This window comes from Nerophis lumbriciformis, linkage group LG22, assembly GCF_033978685.3.
Source record: "Nerophis lumbriciformis linkage group LG22, RoL_Nlum_v2.1, whole genome shotgun sequence".
NCBI lineage: Eukaryota > Metazoa > Chordata > Actinopteri > Syngnathiformes > Syngnathidae > Nerophis > Nerophis lumbriciformis.
The window spans coordinates 21,369,650-21,385,490 of NC_084569.2; the positions used below are offsets into that span (position 1 = coordinate 21,369,650).

At 37.7% G+C, this 15,841-nt stretch overlaps 1 long non-coding RNA gene and 1 gene segment (V, D, J or C); one reads left to right on the plus strand and one right to left on the minus strand.

Annotated features, from left to right (window-relative positions):
- Positions 1–482: 482 nt before the first annotated feature.
- Positions 483–8,958, plus strand: LOC140679711 (uncharacterized). 2 transcript variants are annotated; one of them, XR_012051087.1, is made up of 4 exons: positions 483–646; positions 5,396–5,638; positions 8,641–8,727; positions 8,826–8,958. It is a non-coding gene; the product is annotated as an uncharacterized lncRNA (long non-coding RNA). The 2 variants fall into 2 exon arrangements; XR_012051086.1 differs by having other exon boundaries at positions 485–646; positions 5,393–5,638.
- Positions 8,959–9,455: 497 nt separating this feature from the next.
- Positions 9,456–10,193, minus strand: LOC140679709 (Ig heavy chain V region 5A-like). The segment is given in 2 exon segments: positions 9,456–10,072; positions 10,143–10,193. Coding segments are annotated over 2 exon segments (519 nt in total).
- Between the last annotated feature and the right edge of the window lie 5,648 nt (positions 10,194–15,841).

A 15,841-nucleotide genomic window follows, 5' to 3' on the forward strand; every position in this document is an offset into this window, starting at 1 on the left:
CAAAACATTAAAGCATTCTACACAAGACTTATGCAGTTTAATTTGTTTACGTTTTTGTTCCCTTACTGCCCCCAAGATGAACCAAACCGTGACATTAAAACCAAGGTATTTACTAAACCGGGATTATGGCGTTTTGTTAAACCCCGAATACATACCCATTATTGTAAATTTATAGTTACCATAATGTTTTAGAATAAATTCAAAAGTTTGTCTTTACAGATTAGTGATATTAAGAATTTATAATCCACAAAATGCATATCTTAAACACATCTTATTTCCAGCCATGTAATACAAACTAAACAACTACACATGTGTTTTAGTTCACAACTTAGCAAAGGTATTAATGGTTTCAAGTCTAATGTTTACAGTGTTAATGTTTTGTATAAAATAAACTTCTTTTTAATTGAGCTAAAAGTTTATACAGTCATTTAGTTGACTATGATTTAGTTGGGGAAAATACGTATCAACCTTTTAGAGCTAACAATGTGCATCAGAGGGTGTGCACACCGCTTGAATAATGAAAGGTTTTTGTTATGATGTGTAACACTGTGCCACCCCGTAGTATAACCACAGTGACACATGCCCATACCAAAACCTCCCCAGTCGAGCATGTAGCAGAGGATTTTTTTTGGACACAGAAACAAAGGTAAGAAATATTTATATTTAACAAAGACTTGGAATATACTAAATGTTATTTTTGGCAGGGTATATGTGTACAAAATATTTTTTTTCGACACTTTGGAACAGCAAATAGTAGAAACATCGAAGCCTGTAAGGTGTGTGTGTGTGTATATATATATATATATATATATATATATATATATATATATATATATATATATATATATATATATATATATATATATATATATATATATATATATATATAAATAGCAATTGTAATAATATTTAATACAATATGATGCACACTGTATATTTTCAAACAGAAACAGCAATACCTACAAAGGCAAAGAGCAACAATTCAGAGTCAAAGAATGTCTAAAACATTGACCAAAGTCTTAAATGTCAAACTGTTATCAAGGAAAAGTCCAGATAGAACAGTCAAAGCAGTAAGTTGTTTTACTTTATTTCAGTTTCATGTAGGACTTTTTTTTGCACTGGTTAAATTGTCTTTACTCTTGCATGGCAGTTGGAAATGTAAACACTTGACTAAAAAAATGCCTGTACAGGTTGTTTTATCGGTTAAACTAGTGGGTCTCATACTTTTTTCACCAAGTACCACCTCAGAAAAAACTTGGCTCTCAAAAGTACCACCATAATGATCAACATACCTTAAATTAGCATGGTAGGGCTAAGTATTCATTAAAAACAGGCCAGGGGTTTTATTTAACAAATATATTCAATCATTTTGGCCTGACTTAACATTACACACAGTTGAACAGTAACACTGTTTTTGAATATAGCAAAATATAACACTGTACTTTAATTAAGTGATTCTTTGGCGTACCACAAGTGGTACACGTACCACAGTTTGAGAATCTCTGGGTTAAACATTGTGTCTCAACAATTGTATCTGTTACGGTTAGTGAAACTAATGTCACTGTATAAAATATACATTGACATTAAATAATTAAAACACCCCATCAGGTGACTGAATAATATTTGTGTTGCCCATACATCTAACACAGATATCCTCAAAGTTGTATAATCAATAGTCACTGACTTATGGGCAATAAGTTGCTAAGTCGCACCAGTGCCCCATCAAAGATGTTATGCTTAATGGTTGCCATGTTTTTTCAACCAATCTTGGTCAGATTTTGCAGACATGTCCTTGTCCATCTCGTGAAGATTTGTAACACATTTTGAGGCGATATGGCTTCACAACATAAAGTTGCAGTTTTTTTTCCCACTGTAGAGCACATTGAGAATGAGCATGAGAAATTTCAAGTCAGTTTGCCTTTTGGGGTCAAACTTTGGAGTTTGATAAAAGTGCGTACATTTGTCACAAAATATTAGCACAGGCAACACGGCAGGGGTGCTTGAATGGTTTTGCTCTATTGTGATCAGAGTTGTGGACTTGAGTCACAATTTTGATGACTTCGGACTCAACTTGAAAATATCCAAGACTTGCAACTCGACTTGGACTTTGACTTTACTGACCCGGACTTAAGCATTACTACTTCCTAAGACTTGAGAGATGGGTGAGAGTGTTCAGAAGATGTGTCCTCAGCTGTGATTACAAAAATCGATATAATCAATATAATTACAGAATGAATATCTTGCCCACATGAAAAACTTGCATTGCAGCCTATTCGCTGATTCATGTCCCAGCAACCACTACCGAATAATAAAAATCACACGCGACAATAATGTGAAAATTCTTCTTGTCGCAATTGTGCACTCAATCTTGTATTTAAGACCTTTGCAATCCTATTTGTCATTAACAGTTAAGAGTACTTGACTACACAACATGCTGTCTAAACTTACAGTCCCACTAACTACTTATTTACTGTGCGGGGAATAATACACAATAACTAACAATAAACACGTCATAAAACAAAACTTTATAATGTACAAATTGCGACGCAAAGGACGACGGAACACCCAAAACATGTCAGCACTGGTGGAGAACAGCCTGACATTAAGTGTCTATAAAAGTGTCAATGCATGTACACAGTATAATGAAAATACATTATTATATTTCAATTTTTAAAAATGTTTTTGTCACTTTACACACACATTTTTCCTCTTGTACACATTGGTTTCTTGGTTTATGTTCAATGTATTGTGTATTTGGAAAAGAAAGAAAATAAATCACAACTTGCCCAATTTCGACAGATTTTCATGCGGTTCACATTATTGTTAACGTCCAAAGATGTGTTAATAATAAACTCAATTACAAAAACAAATTTTATCAGGGGGAGTAATGATTTGTTTTACGATTCGATTCAAATAATTGGCGATTAAGGGTAACTTTAAGCCAAATTTTTTGTCAAAAATACAAGCAGTGTGACTGTGAAATAAATACTGGACACTGCAGGTGAAGTTTCCTATATTCTTGTTATTTCTTGTAAGGGAATTAGACATAAATGAATTATGGATGCAGACAAGCAAGTAAACTACAATTAATGGCCAATGCATTCACATCTTATTTAGGTGCCACCATCACTTTCGGTTGAATTAACAAGAGTAAACCTTTTGTGCTCTCATTTTCAGTAATATCAAAAGTGCAACCAAAATATCTGTAAGTTGAATTTGCAGTAGATTTGCTCCGGTTGTATAGAGGAACTCGAACCACCGTAAACACATTGACATTTTAACCTTGCTAGCAAACATACTACACGGGTGTCCAAACTTGTGATTTACATAACTGAGTCGTTCCTTAAGGCACCTCTATAGGTCCTCTCTTTTTCATCATTTGTATTATTCAACTGGTGGACCACGAGTGTAGTTAAAAAAAACTTGTGAGTAACGTTTGTGCTCTCATTTTCAGTAATATCAAAAGTGCAACCAAAATATCTGTAAGTTGAATTTGCAGTAGATTTACCGACGACTTTTGCTGTTGTCTAATATAGAAATAATTCAAATCCAGCATTAATGTAAACATTTAAGTGTAACCAAATCTCTTCACGTTAAATGAACAGTGGTTTGACCTGCAACTTCTAGCGTCCGAGGTGTAGGGCGTTTAAAGCACTCTTTTGAAAGACAATATGTGAAACACCACAGATGATAAAATATGTTTGGCAGAAGTGTGATGTGGATTTCTTTAATATACTGTAATTGTGTTCTATTCAACTTTCCAATCAACTCCAATAACACCATACTGGCCCCCGAGTTCAGTTCAAAACTTGGGAGAAAAAAAAATATTTTTGCAGCAAATTCCTAAAAACAGAGTGCTCCTGTTGTATAGAGGAACTCAAACCACCGTAAACACATTGACATTTTAACCTTGCTAGCAAACATACAACACGGGTGTCCAAACTTGTGATTTACATGACTGAGTCGTTCCTTAAGGCACCTCTATAGGTCCTCTCTTTTTCATCATTTGGATTATTCAACTGGTGGACCACGAGTGTAGTTAAAAAAAAACTTGTGAGTAACTCTGTCACAATGTGTAGGTGACAAACCCCAAGATGCAGAGACAACAGGCTTGGTGCAGGAAAACATGATTTAATTTAACACTAAAACAAGAACAAACAAAAGGGTACAAACAAAAGGCGCGCACAAGGCGGAGAACAAACTTGGCTATGAACAAAAACTAGCACAAAGACTAACTGTGGACAAGAAACAAAAACACTTACTGTGACACGAAGGAACTATGACATGAGCAGAGTGAACAGAAGTAGACACAGCTACAACGACAAGTATTAATGACATTGACAATTATAACGACAGCAACAATACTCCAGCCCAGACTGGAGGGCAAAACAGGACTAAATAGTAGCTGGCTGATTGACAGCAGGTGTGGCCAGGTGCCAATCAGCCACAGCTGAGGGGAAAAAGCACTCAGGGATACAAGCAGGAAATAAAGACAAAATAAGAGCGCTTACAGGAAATAAAGACAGACAGAGGAAAAAACTCAAAACATGACTAAACTGTCAGTGACAAACCTGACGAACTCACATCTTTGCAGATGCTTTCCAACACTAAATTGCTGTCATAGAAATTATCTTTGACCAGCTTTTTTCGCAGAATGTCCTTAAAAACAGCGAAGCGCTCCTGTAAATCTGACAAAATAAATAGACAAAAATCTAATGTCTACTGCAGAGGACAGTGGTTCTCTGGAATATACAAAATAAGACTAAAAGTGAAGGGACAAGTCAGGGCCCCCGGTCCTCGGCTTTCTGAAATTACATTGAAATAACATTGTAAACACAAAAATTGCAGCACAACAAACAAACATTGGGCAACACAAAGAGCAACTTCCTGTAAGCAAGCAGAAGTTTATCAAGCCATTTCCTGACAAACTCAACAGTGTGAAGATGTAAAATTTGTACATGCAATTGTATCCATCCATTCATCTTCGTCTGCCTATCCAAAGTCAGGTCGTGGGGGCAGCAGCCTAAGCAGACATATATTAACTTCAGGCCTACCATAGCTCAGGTAGAAGTAGCTAACAAATTTAGGCACGTCGTAAAAATGTGATATAGAAGTGAATACAGTTCTTTGGATTCCATTTGACGAGTGACTAGAACATGTTTGTCACGCTGCACAGTGTTGTTGTTTTTTTTCTACTCTGCTGATGCTTTGTGTTATTGTGGGTCTCTGGCACAGTAATACACAGCCGTGTCTCCAGGCTGCATATTCTGTCCATTTAGAGTCACTGTGTTGCTGGAGAGGTTCACATTAATACTGAACTGGTTCTTCAGTGAGTCTTTGTAGTAAGAGCTGCCAGTATACGCCATCCCAATCCACTCCAGTCCTTTCCCAGCAGGATGCCTGACCCACGCTGTGTAGTAGTAATGGCTACTCACAGAATAAGACACCCGACAGTCGATGCTCAGCCTCTGACCAGACTGCAGAGTGACAGACGGTGGCTGGGTCAACTCTTGACACTCGACACCTGCGGAGGAAAAGTTATTAGATATGGGATGTAACGGATCTATGGTCATGTGTGCCTCAGTGACACTCACAGGAACCTGCAGCCAGCAACAGCAGCACAACTACACGAAACATGGTTGGTACTCAAGTTGTTCTGATGGGATGGAATGTGTGCAGCTTTTATAGCACGCTGCATGGTGGGAGGGTCACTTTGCATATAGTGGCACTACAGGTGTGCTGCAAGATAGCCGCTCATTACGTAAGCTGCAATACATTTTACATCATCATGTTTACTATTGATCTTTTTTATTGACACTGTTATTACAATAGTTTCATTGTTGGTACAGTGACTTTGCTTACATTTGTGCTTATGAATAAAATTAATACCTATCACTATTTGTATTATTTTAGGATATTAAATATCATCAAAAATGAGGACAGTAATATCAAAAAACTTTCACACCCAGGGTGAAATAATTTATGTTCACTCACACAAACATATTATAATTTTTTAAATGTATTATTATTAATATTATTGTTGTTATATTAATCTAAAGGCTTAGTGGCCACATGCGTGGACAGCACCTTTTAGCTCTTATTTCCAAAATTGTGTACACTACTGAATTGGGGTCTAATGGCCGCTTGTGTGGATACTTAAACTGCCATCTGGTGGTGTCAGAATTGATTGATTGATTAATTGATTGATTGATTGATTGATTGATTGATTGAACATTGATAGAAGAGTAAAACATACAATGGAATCATCATATAAAAAGATGATTCTTTGTTTTTATTCTAATTAGGGTCCAATAAGCCCAAATAGCAAAGAGAAATAAAAACAGCATGTCAATAAACAGCTTGGGCCTTAAGAGGTTAATATTATTATCCTTATGTTTTTTATTTTACGTGCGGAGTTCCTCAGGGTTCGGTTCTTGGCCCTGCACTCTTTAATATTTACATGCTGCCGCTAGGTGACATGATACGCAAATACGGTGTTAGCTTTCATTGTTATGCTGATGACACCCAACTCTACATGCCCCTAAAGCTGACAAACACGCCGGATAGTGGTCAGCTGGAGGCGTGTCTTAATGAAATTAAACAATGGATGTCTGCTAACTTCTTGCAACTCAACGCCAAGAAAACGGAAATGCTGATTATCGGTCCTGCTAAACACCGACATTTTTTTAATAATACCACCTTAACATTTGACAACCAAACAATTACACAAGGCAAATCAGTAAAGAATCTGGGTATCATCTTCGACCCAACTCTCTCGTTTGAATCACACATTGAGTGTTACTAAAACGGCCTTCTTTCATCTCCGTAATATCGCTAAAATTCGTTCTATTTTATCCACTAGCGACGCTGAGATCATTATTCATGCGTTCGTTACGTCTCGTCTCGACTACTGTAACGTATTATTTTCGGGTCTCCCTATGTCTAGCATTAAAAGATTACAGTTGGTACAAAATGCGGCTGCTAGACTTTTGACAAGAACAAGAAAGTTTGATCATATTACGCCTATACTGGCTCACCTGCACTGGCTTCCTGTGCACTTAAGATGTGACTTTAAGGTTTTACTACTTACGTATAAAATACTACACGGTCTTGCTCTGTCCTATCTTGCCGATTGTATTGTACCATAAGTCCCGGCCAGAAATCTGCGTTCAAAGAACTCCGGCTTATTAGTGATTCCCAGAACCCAAAAAAAGTCTGCGGGCTATAGGGCGTTTTCTATTCGGGCTCCAGTACTATGGAATGCTCTCCCGGTAACAATTAGAGATGCTACCTCAGTAGAAGCATTTAAGTCCCATCTTAAAACTCACTTGTATACTCTAGCCTTTAAATAGACCCCCCTTTTAGACCAGTTGATCTGCCGTTTCTTTTCTTTTCTCCTCTGCTCCCCTCTTCCTTGTGGAGGGCGGGGGGGCACAGGTCCTGTGGCCATGGATGGTGTGCTGGCTGTCCAGAATCGGGACCCGGGGTGGACCGCTCGCCTGTGCATCGGCTGGGAACATCTCTGCGCTGCTGACCCGTCTCCGCTCGGGATGGTGTCCTGCTGGCCCCACTATGGACTGGACTCTTACTATTATGTTGGATCCACTATGGACTGGACTCTCACAGTATTATGTCAGACCCACTCGACATCCATTGCATTCGGTCTCCCCTACAGGGGGGGGGGGTTACCCACATATGCGGTCCTCTCCAAGGTTTCTCATAGTCATTCACATCGACGTCCCACTGGGGTGAGTTTTTCCTTGCCCTTATGTGGGCTTTGTACCGAGGATGTCGTTGTGGCTTGTGCAGCCCTTTGAGACACTTGTGATTTAGGGCTATATAAATAAACATTGATTGATTGATTGATTGATTATTTTCTAAAAACAGTATTACACTTGAGCGGGACAAGCAGTAAAAACAAATGGATGGATGTATTTCTTCTTTTAAGATTTGCACAAGTTCAACTAAGATATGTATTGGGGTTTTTTTTATAATCAAGTTACTGTATAGGGCAGCACTGTGGAAGAGGGGTTAGTGCATCTGCCTCACAATACGAAGGTCCTGAGTAGTCTTGGGTTCAATCCCGGGCTCGGGATCTTTCTGTGTGGAGTTTGCATGTTCTCCCCGCGACAGCGTGGGTTCCCTCCGGGTACTCCGGCTTCCTCCCACCTCCAAAGACATGCACCTGGGGATAGGTTGATTGGCAACACTAAATTGGCCCTAGTGTGTGAATGTTGTCTGTCTATCTGTGTTGGCCCTGCGATGAGGTAGCGACTTGTCCAGGGTGTACACCGCCTTCCGCCCGATTGTAGCTGAGATAGGCTCCAGCGCCCCCCGCGACCCCAAAAAAAGGGAATAAGCGGTAGAAAATGGATGGATGGAAGTTACTGTATATGTTTCCCTCTAAATTGCAGATAAAATATTAAGTTAAATAAAAGGTAAACAAGTGCTGTCGAAAATAATAAATCAACTCATGAATAGTCACAAAACATATTGTAATAATCATTATGATAATCAATTATTAATCATGTATACAAACAGACTAATGTTACAAAAAGCGTCAACGTTTATTACAAAATGTGGCGTTATTACATGTGGTGAAAATGTATTACATTGTTACATAATGCACTGTTATTACAGAATGTGTTGCAACACAGTGCAAACACAAAAGTGAAAGCTCAATCAACACATCGGGCGACACAAAGAGCAACTTCCTGTAAGCAAGCGGTATGACCATTTCTTGGCAAATCATCAGTGTGAAAATGTGACAATTTTACATATAATTTTATCCATTCATTCATCTTTGTCCGCTTATCCAAAATCAGGTCGCGGGGGCAGCAGCCTAAGCAGACAAGTCCAGACCTCCCTCTCCCCAGCTACTTCGTTCAGCTCGTCCTGGTGGCTCTTGTGGCGTTCCCAAGCCAAATGGGAGATCTAGTCTCTCCACGGTGTCCTGGGTCTTCCCCGTGGCCTTCTACCGCCCTAAACACCTCCCCAGGAAGACTTCCGGGGGCAACCAGAGCTGATGACCGAACCACCTCATCTGGGTCCTCTCGATGTGGAGGAGCAGGGGCTTTAGTCTGAGCTCCTCCTGAATGACAGAGCTTCTCACCCTCTCTCTAAAGGAGAGCCCTGCCACCCAACTGAGGAAACTCTTTTCGGCCGCTTGTACCCGTGGTCTTGTCCTTTCGGTCATAACCCAAAGCTCATGACCATAGGTAAGGATGGGAACGTAGATCGACCGGTAAATTGAGAGCTTTGCCTTCCGGCTCAGCTCCTTTTTCACCAGACTGCTCGATACAGGCTCCGCATCACTGCAGACGCCGACCAGCCTGTCGATCTCACAATCCACTCTTCCCTCACTCGTGAACAAGACACAAGGTACTTGAACTCCTCCACTTGGGGTAGGATCTCGTCCCCAACCCGAAATTGTCACTCCACCCTTTTCCGGGTGAGAACCACGGACTTAGACCTGGAAGTGCTGATTTTCATCCCAGTCGCTTCACACTCAGCTGCGAACGTGCAGTTTTACATTCATGATAACGTCAAACCTACCATAGGTCAGGTAGAAGTAGTTAACACATTTAGTCACGTGGTTAAAACGTGATTTTAAAGTAAATACAGTTCTTTTTCTCATGCAGACTCTGCCTCGACTCTGCTTTGAGGCCCCTGGGACTGGATTCCATTTGACGAGTGACTAGAACATGTTTGTCACGCTGCACAGTGTTGTTGTTTTTGTTCGAGTCTGCTGATGCTTTGTGTTGTTGTGGTTGTCTGGCACAGTAATACACAGCCGTGTCTCCAGGATGCATATTCTGTCCATTTAGAGTCACTGTCTTGGTGGAGGGGTCCACATTAATACTGAACTGGTTCTTCAGTGAGTCTTTGTAGTAAGACCTGCCATCACGTGCCATCCCAATCCACTCCAGTCCTTTCCCAGCAGGATGCCTGACCCACGCTGTGTAGTAGTTAGTGCGACCCACAGAATAAGACACCCGACAGTCGATGCTCAGACTCTGACCAGACTGCAGAGTGACAGACGGTGGCTGGGTCAACTCTTCACACTCGACACCTGCGGAGGAAAAGTTATTAGATATGGGATGTAACGGATCTATGGTCATGTGTGCCTCAGTGACACTCACAGGAACCTGCAGCCAGCAACAGCAGCACAACTACACGGAACATGGTTGCTACTCAAGTTGTTCTGATGGGATGGAATGTGTGCAGCTTTTATAGCACGCTGCATGGTGGGAGGGTCACTTTGCATATAGTGGCACTACAGGTGTGCTGCAAGATGGCCGCTCATTACGTAAGCTGCAAGATGGCCGCTCATTACGTAAGCTGCAATACATTTTACAATCATGTTTACTATTGATCTTTTTTATTGACACTGTTATTGCAATAGTTTCATTGTTGGTACAGTGACTTTGCTTAGATTTGTGCTTATGAATAAAATTAATACCTATCACTATTTGTATTATTCTAGGATATTAAATATCCCCCCTGGAGTAAAAAATTAGGACTGTAATCATTTCCAAGGTAAAACAAAAATGTATGTTTGCTCCCACAAACATATATATATATTTAGTGTATTCCTTTTTGTATTACAATATCCTTGGGTTTTTTTTGTTCAGTTTTTTTTAAGTATTACAATTGAGAAGGAAAAGAAGTAAAAAAAAAAAATGGATGGATGGATTTCATTTTTTAAGTTTTTCACAGGTTCAACTAAGATATGTTTTTTTATTTTTCTTTATCAAGTCTATTTATATATTTATTAAAAAAAAACTTAAATTAAAAAATGAAACACTTTCAGTCCTAAGATCACATTTCAGTACTCATTTTTTTTTACACATACTGTATTTATACACTATTTCCTGTGAAAAAAAATCTTGAAACAAGCGTTGTCTTAGATAATGAATGATCTTATCTTGTATTACCTGCATATGTTCGTCTATCAGCCACGCAATCTGACATCGATGGACAAAGATAGTTTTGTTTTATTTTCCTATATTCAAACACAGTGTTACTGTTCAAACTGTCCTTGATGCTACAATGGCCAAAATAAGCAAATATACTTGTTAAAGTAAACCTCTTTGTTGTTTTAAATGTAAATTTAGGCCTACTACGCTACTGTATTTTATTGTTGGCCATAATGGTGGTACTTGGAGAGCAAGTTTTTTTCTGAGGTGGTACTTGGTTAAAAAAAAAAAAGTTTAAGAACCATTGTTTGAGACATTCAAATTTACCACAGGTGTTAAAAGAAATAAAGTCATGACAATAAAACTCTTTCACTCTCCGGGTGAAAGAAATAAATGATGTACACTTCCACAAAAATGTGTATATGTATATTTATTCTCTCTAAAATCTTTCATTAAAAAAAAAGGTACATTAAAGAAGAAACACGTTCACTCCCAGAGTCACATTCCAAAACTTGTAGCATATTTTTTTTTGCATTTTTGGTCTAAAAATATTGCAATAATCTTGTAAATATGCAGATTATCATGAATCACTTTGTAATAACTTATACCATATTTAACAAATATATTACGGAATGTTTCAAGGTTTATTACAAAATGCGTTATACTATTAACAAATGTGGCGTTATTACATAATGAGTTGAAAATGTATTACATTATTGCATAAGGTGTTGTTATACACAAACACAAAAATGACAGCCCAAAAAACACATTGGGCAAAACAAAGAACAACTTCCTGTAAGCAAGCGGAATAACCATTTCCTGGGGGACTCAAGACTTTGAGAATATACAACTTGTACATGCAATTTTAAAGTTAATATGACTTAAGGCCTACCATATCTCAGGTAGAAGTACTTAAAAAAATGTTGTCATGTGGCTAAAACATGATTCTGAACTGAATTCTCATAAAATGAGTTAGAGACGCCTGTTGCAGCTGAAATTAAATATTTGATAAATGCAGGAGAAATAAACTGATATAAATGAAGCAATAATGTATTAGTGATGATTACGATGAATTCAGGATAAATTATATCTGACGGCATTTTCTTCTTTGAGACAATTGAATGTTTCCGACTTTGTGGGGACGTCAGAATATCCTTTTCTGTTCCAACATGGGATCCGTAAAGACGTGATTGAGTTAGTTCAATTGAAAACATTTATGCAGGAACTAGAACTAAAATAATAACCTCATGTGGTGACCTCTGCCCTCACAAATGTTAGGTGATTCTTGGTTTTACCTAAAGTCAAACCGAGAATCTTTTTTTTTTTTTCTGTCAGTCATTTCAACTCTCTCAGTCCAAATGCAAAACAGCGGTGTCAAGCATGGTTGGTCCAACAACAGATGGTCACCTTGTTTCTAAGAGATGCACATTTTTCATTCCTACTACCTTTTTGCACATCTATAGTAAACTCTCACAATATTTATTCAACACGCAAATTATTTTTGTGTGGAAAACAGGGTGAGAACACAGAATATGTTTTTATGGGTCCAGTTTCAAAGCAGCAGGTGGTGTCCCAGGGGTGCAGCCAGAAGATGTGTTTGGAAACTTAAAAAGCTTAACAGATCAGAACATTTTGTTTTTTTTGGTTTGACAGGTTTTTTTTGTTAGTTTTTTTTGCATATATCTTCATTCAAAGTGCAAACAAATATATATGTATATATACTTTATATGTATTTATATATATGTACTTTACATATATTCATATATTTTTGCCAAGAAAATTTAAAAACAATGTATCCATATTTTTTCATGTGTTTTTTGTAACCGATTCTATTTGCCACATAGTTTTTAATGCACACATTCACACCTCTTATGGTTTTGAATCATTAAATCACCTTTTATTTATTTTTATACAAAAAAGCAACGGCTCAACTAAGTAAACACCAACTGCATTTAGGTACACTATATTGCCAAAAGTATTTGGCCACCTGCCTTTACTCACATATGAACTTGAAGTGCCATCCCATGGAATTGTCCAAAATGTTTTGGTATCCTGGAGCATTCAAAGTTCCTTTCACTGGAGCTAAGGGGCTAAGCCCAACTCCTGAAAAACCAACCGCACACCATAATTCCACCTCCACCAAATTTCAAACTCGGCACAATGCAGTCCAAAATGTAGCGTTCTCCTGGCAACCTCCAAACCCAGACTGGTCCATCAGATTGCCAAATGGAAAAGCGTGAGTCATCACTCCAGAGAAGGCGTCTCCACTGCTCTAGAGTCCAGTGGCAACGTGCTTTACACCACTGCATGCCACGCTTTGCATTAGACTTGGTGATGTATGGCTTAGATGCTGCTGATCGGCCATGGAAACCCATTCCATGCGTACTGTGCGTGGGCTAATGGGAAGGTCACATGAAGTTTGGAGCTCTGTAGCAACTGACTGTGCAGAAAGTCTTTGCACTATGCGCTTCAGCATCCGCTGACCCCTCTCTGTCAGTTTATGTGGCCTACCACTTGGTGGCTGACTTGCTGTTGTTCACAAACTCTTCACTTTTCTTATAATAAAGTTGACTTTGGAATATTTAGGAGCAAGGGAATTTCACGACTGGATTTGTTGCACTGGTGGCATCCTATGACAGTTCCACGCTGGAAATCACTGAGAGCGGCCCATCCTTTCACAAATGTTTGTAGAAACAGTCTCCATGCCTGAGTGCTTGATTTTATACACCGGGCCAAGTGATTAGGACACCTGATTCTCATCATTTGGACGAGTGGCCAAATACTTTTGGCAATATAGTTAGTGTATGTTAGAGACAATGATAATAATGTGAAATATATTCTAAACTAATGTATTAACTATCTATCCACAAATGCAATTAGTCCTAGAGAACACAAAGAATACAATATTGAAACTGATGGATAGTTTCATCTGCTGAGCAAACTGGACACACAAAAAGCTATCAAAACTTTAAATGTTTATGATTCAAGTTTTAATATTCCTTTTTCCACCGCTTTATTATTTTGTATCTTCACACTACATGTGTAAATGTGACATGTATTGTACTAGTTTTGAAATTGTATGTTATTACGTACAATCATTAAAAAAAAGAACATCTACATCAAACAACCCTTGTTGGTTAACCTTCACTTGTCATTTATTTTGTTTGAAATTTAAGCAAAATTCAATATTTATTGTGCTTAAAAGCTTGAAAATGTTATTATGCCCTTTTTTCAAATATATGTTTATGATTCCCTTAATCATAAAGGTTGACAGTCCAGTATAGTTTATAAGTCTAATTTACAGGACCTACCAAATATTTATTCTTGCTTAGATATGTTTTTAGATTGAACACTTAAATAAATAAATATGAAATAAATAAATTAAATAATATTAAATACATTCATATTTTTCAACAGTAGGGGGAGTCCTACAGAGATTGAATTGATACAGTATGTTTCTTTATTTTTTAATCAAGGCACTGTTTATCATATATTTTGTACCTCAGGGCGTTCAATCGATTGCAACTGGACTGTTTGGTTTGTCTGAGAAGACGTTTCGCCTCTCATCCAAGTAGGCTTCATCAGTTCATGCTCATTGACTTAGTTTGGTCAGATCTAGTCTAGCGGCTGGTGCCAAAAGCCCAAATATTTATACTCCAAAACGAGAAGGGCGTGCCTGGGCAAGGATGGTTTCGCTCCATCGTAGTGAGAAAAACAAGTGTTTGGATGCAAAACAGCAATTTCCACTTGTTAGCATAGTCCAAAATAGTCAGAATCCCCCACGTAAGCATTCCATTCGGGTGTAAACAAATGGCGTTCTGGTCACCTTCTGTGTTGGAAAAATATTCATGGGGGTGAAGCTCCAAATAAAATACTGCTAGAAAAAGTGTCATATTTAGAGATGTCAAAGTTAATGCATTTATGCTGGGGTGTCCAACTCATTTGAGCTCAGGGGCCGCATGGAGGAAAACCTGTGCACTGGACTATTCAAATCATGGCATTAAAACAAAAAATTAAAGACGACTTCAGATTGTTTTCTTTGTCTTACTTTGGCCGAAAATAGAACAAAGAATTTCTGAAAATATTACAATAAGAATATAGAAAAAAAAAATACCGGCAGCAGTAAAGTTTATAGAGCCATAAAGGAAAGAAGAAAGTGAATGAATGTTTACAACTGAATAAATTTACATATTCATAAAAATGTGTTTTCTATTGTATTTTTTTTTTTTTTTAATGAATTAAGTAACGTTTATGACAACCTTTTTTACAAAACACATTATAGAATGTGAGATATAACAGGATAATGTATACTAGTTACCAATATTTTGGTACCGGTACCAAAATTATTTTGATACTTTTCGGTACTTTTCTAAATAAAGGGGACCACAAAAATTGTATTATTGGCTTTATTTTAATAAAAAATCTTAGGGTACATTAAACATGTTTCTTATTGCAAGTTTGTCCTTAAATAAAATAGTGAACATACAAGACAACTTGTCTTTTAGTAGTAAATAAACAAACAAAGGCTCCTAATTAGTCTACTGACATATGCAGTAACATATTGTGTAATTTCTCATTGTATTATTTTGTCAAAATTATTAAGGACAAGCGGTAGAAAATTAATTATTAATGTACTTGTTCATTTACTGTTAATATCTGCTTACTGTCTCTTTTAACATGTTCTATATACACTTCTATTAAAATGTTATAATCACTTATTCTTCTGTTGTTTGATGCTTTACATTAGTTTAGGATGATACCACAAATTTGGGTATCAATCCGATACCAAGTCGTTACAGGTCATATTCAAAGTCCTCATGTGTCCAGGAACATATTTCCTGAGTTTATAAACATAACATAAATGTTTAAAAAACGGAAGAAGATGTTGTGAGGCCAAAAATATCGACGTAATCATAGCAGTA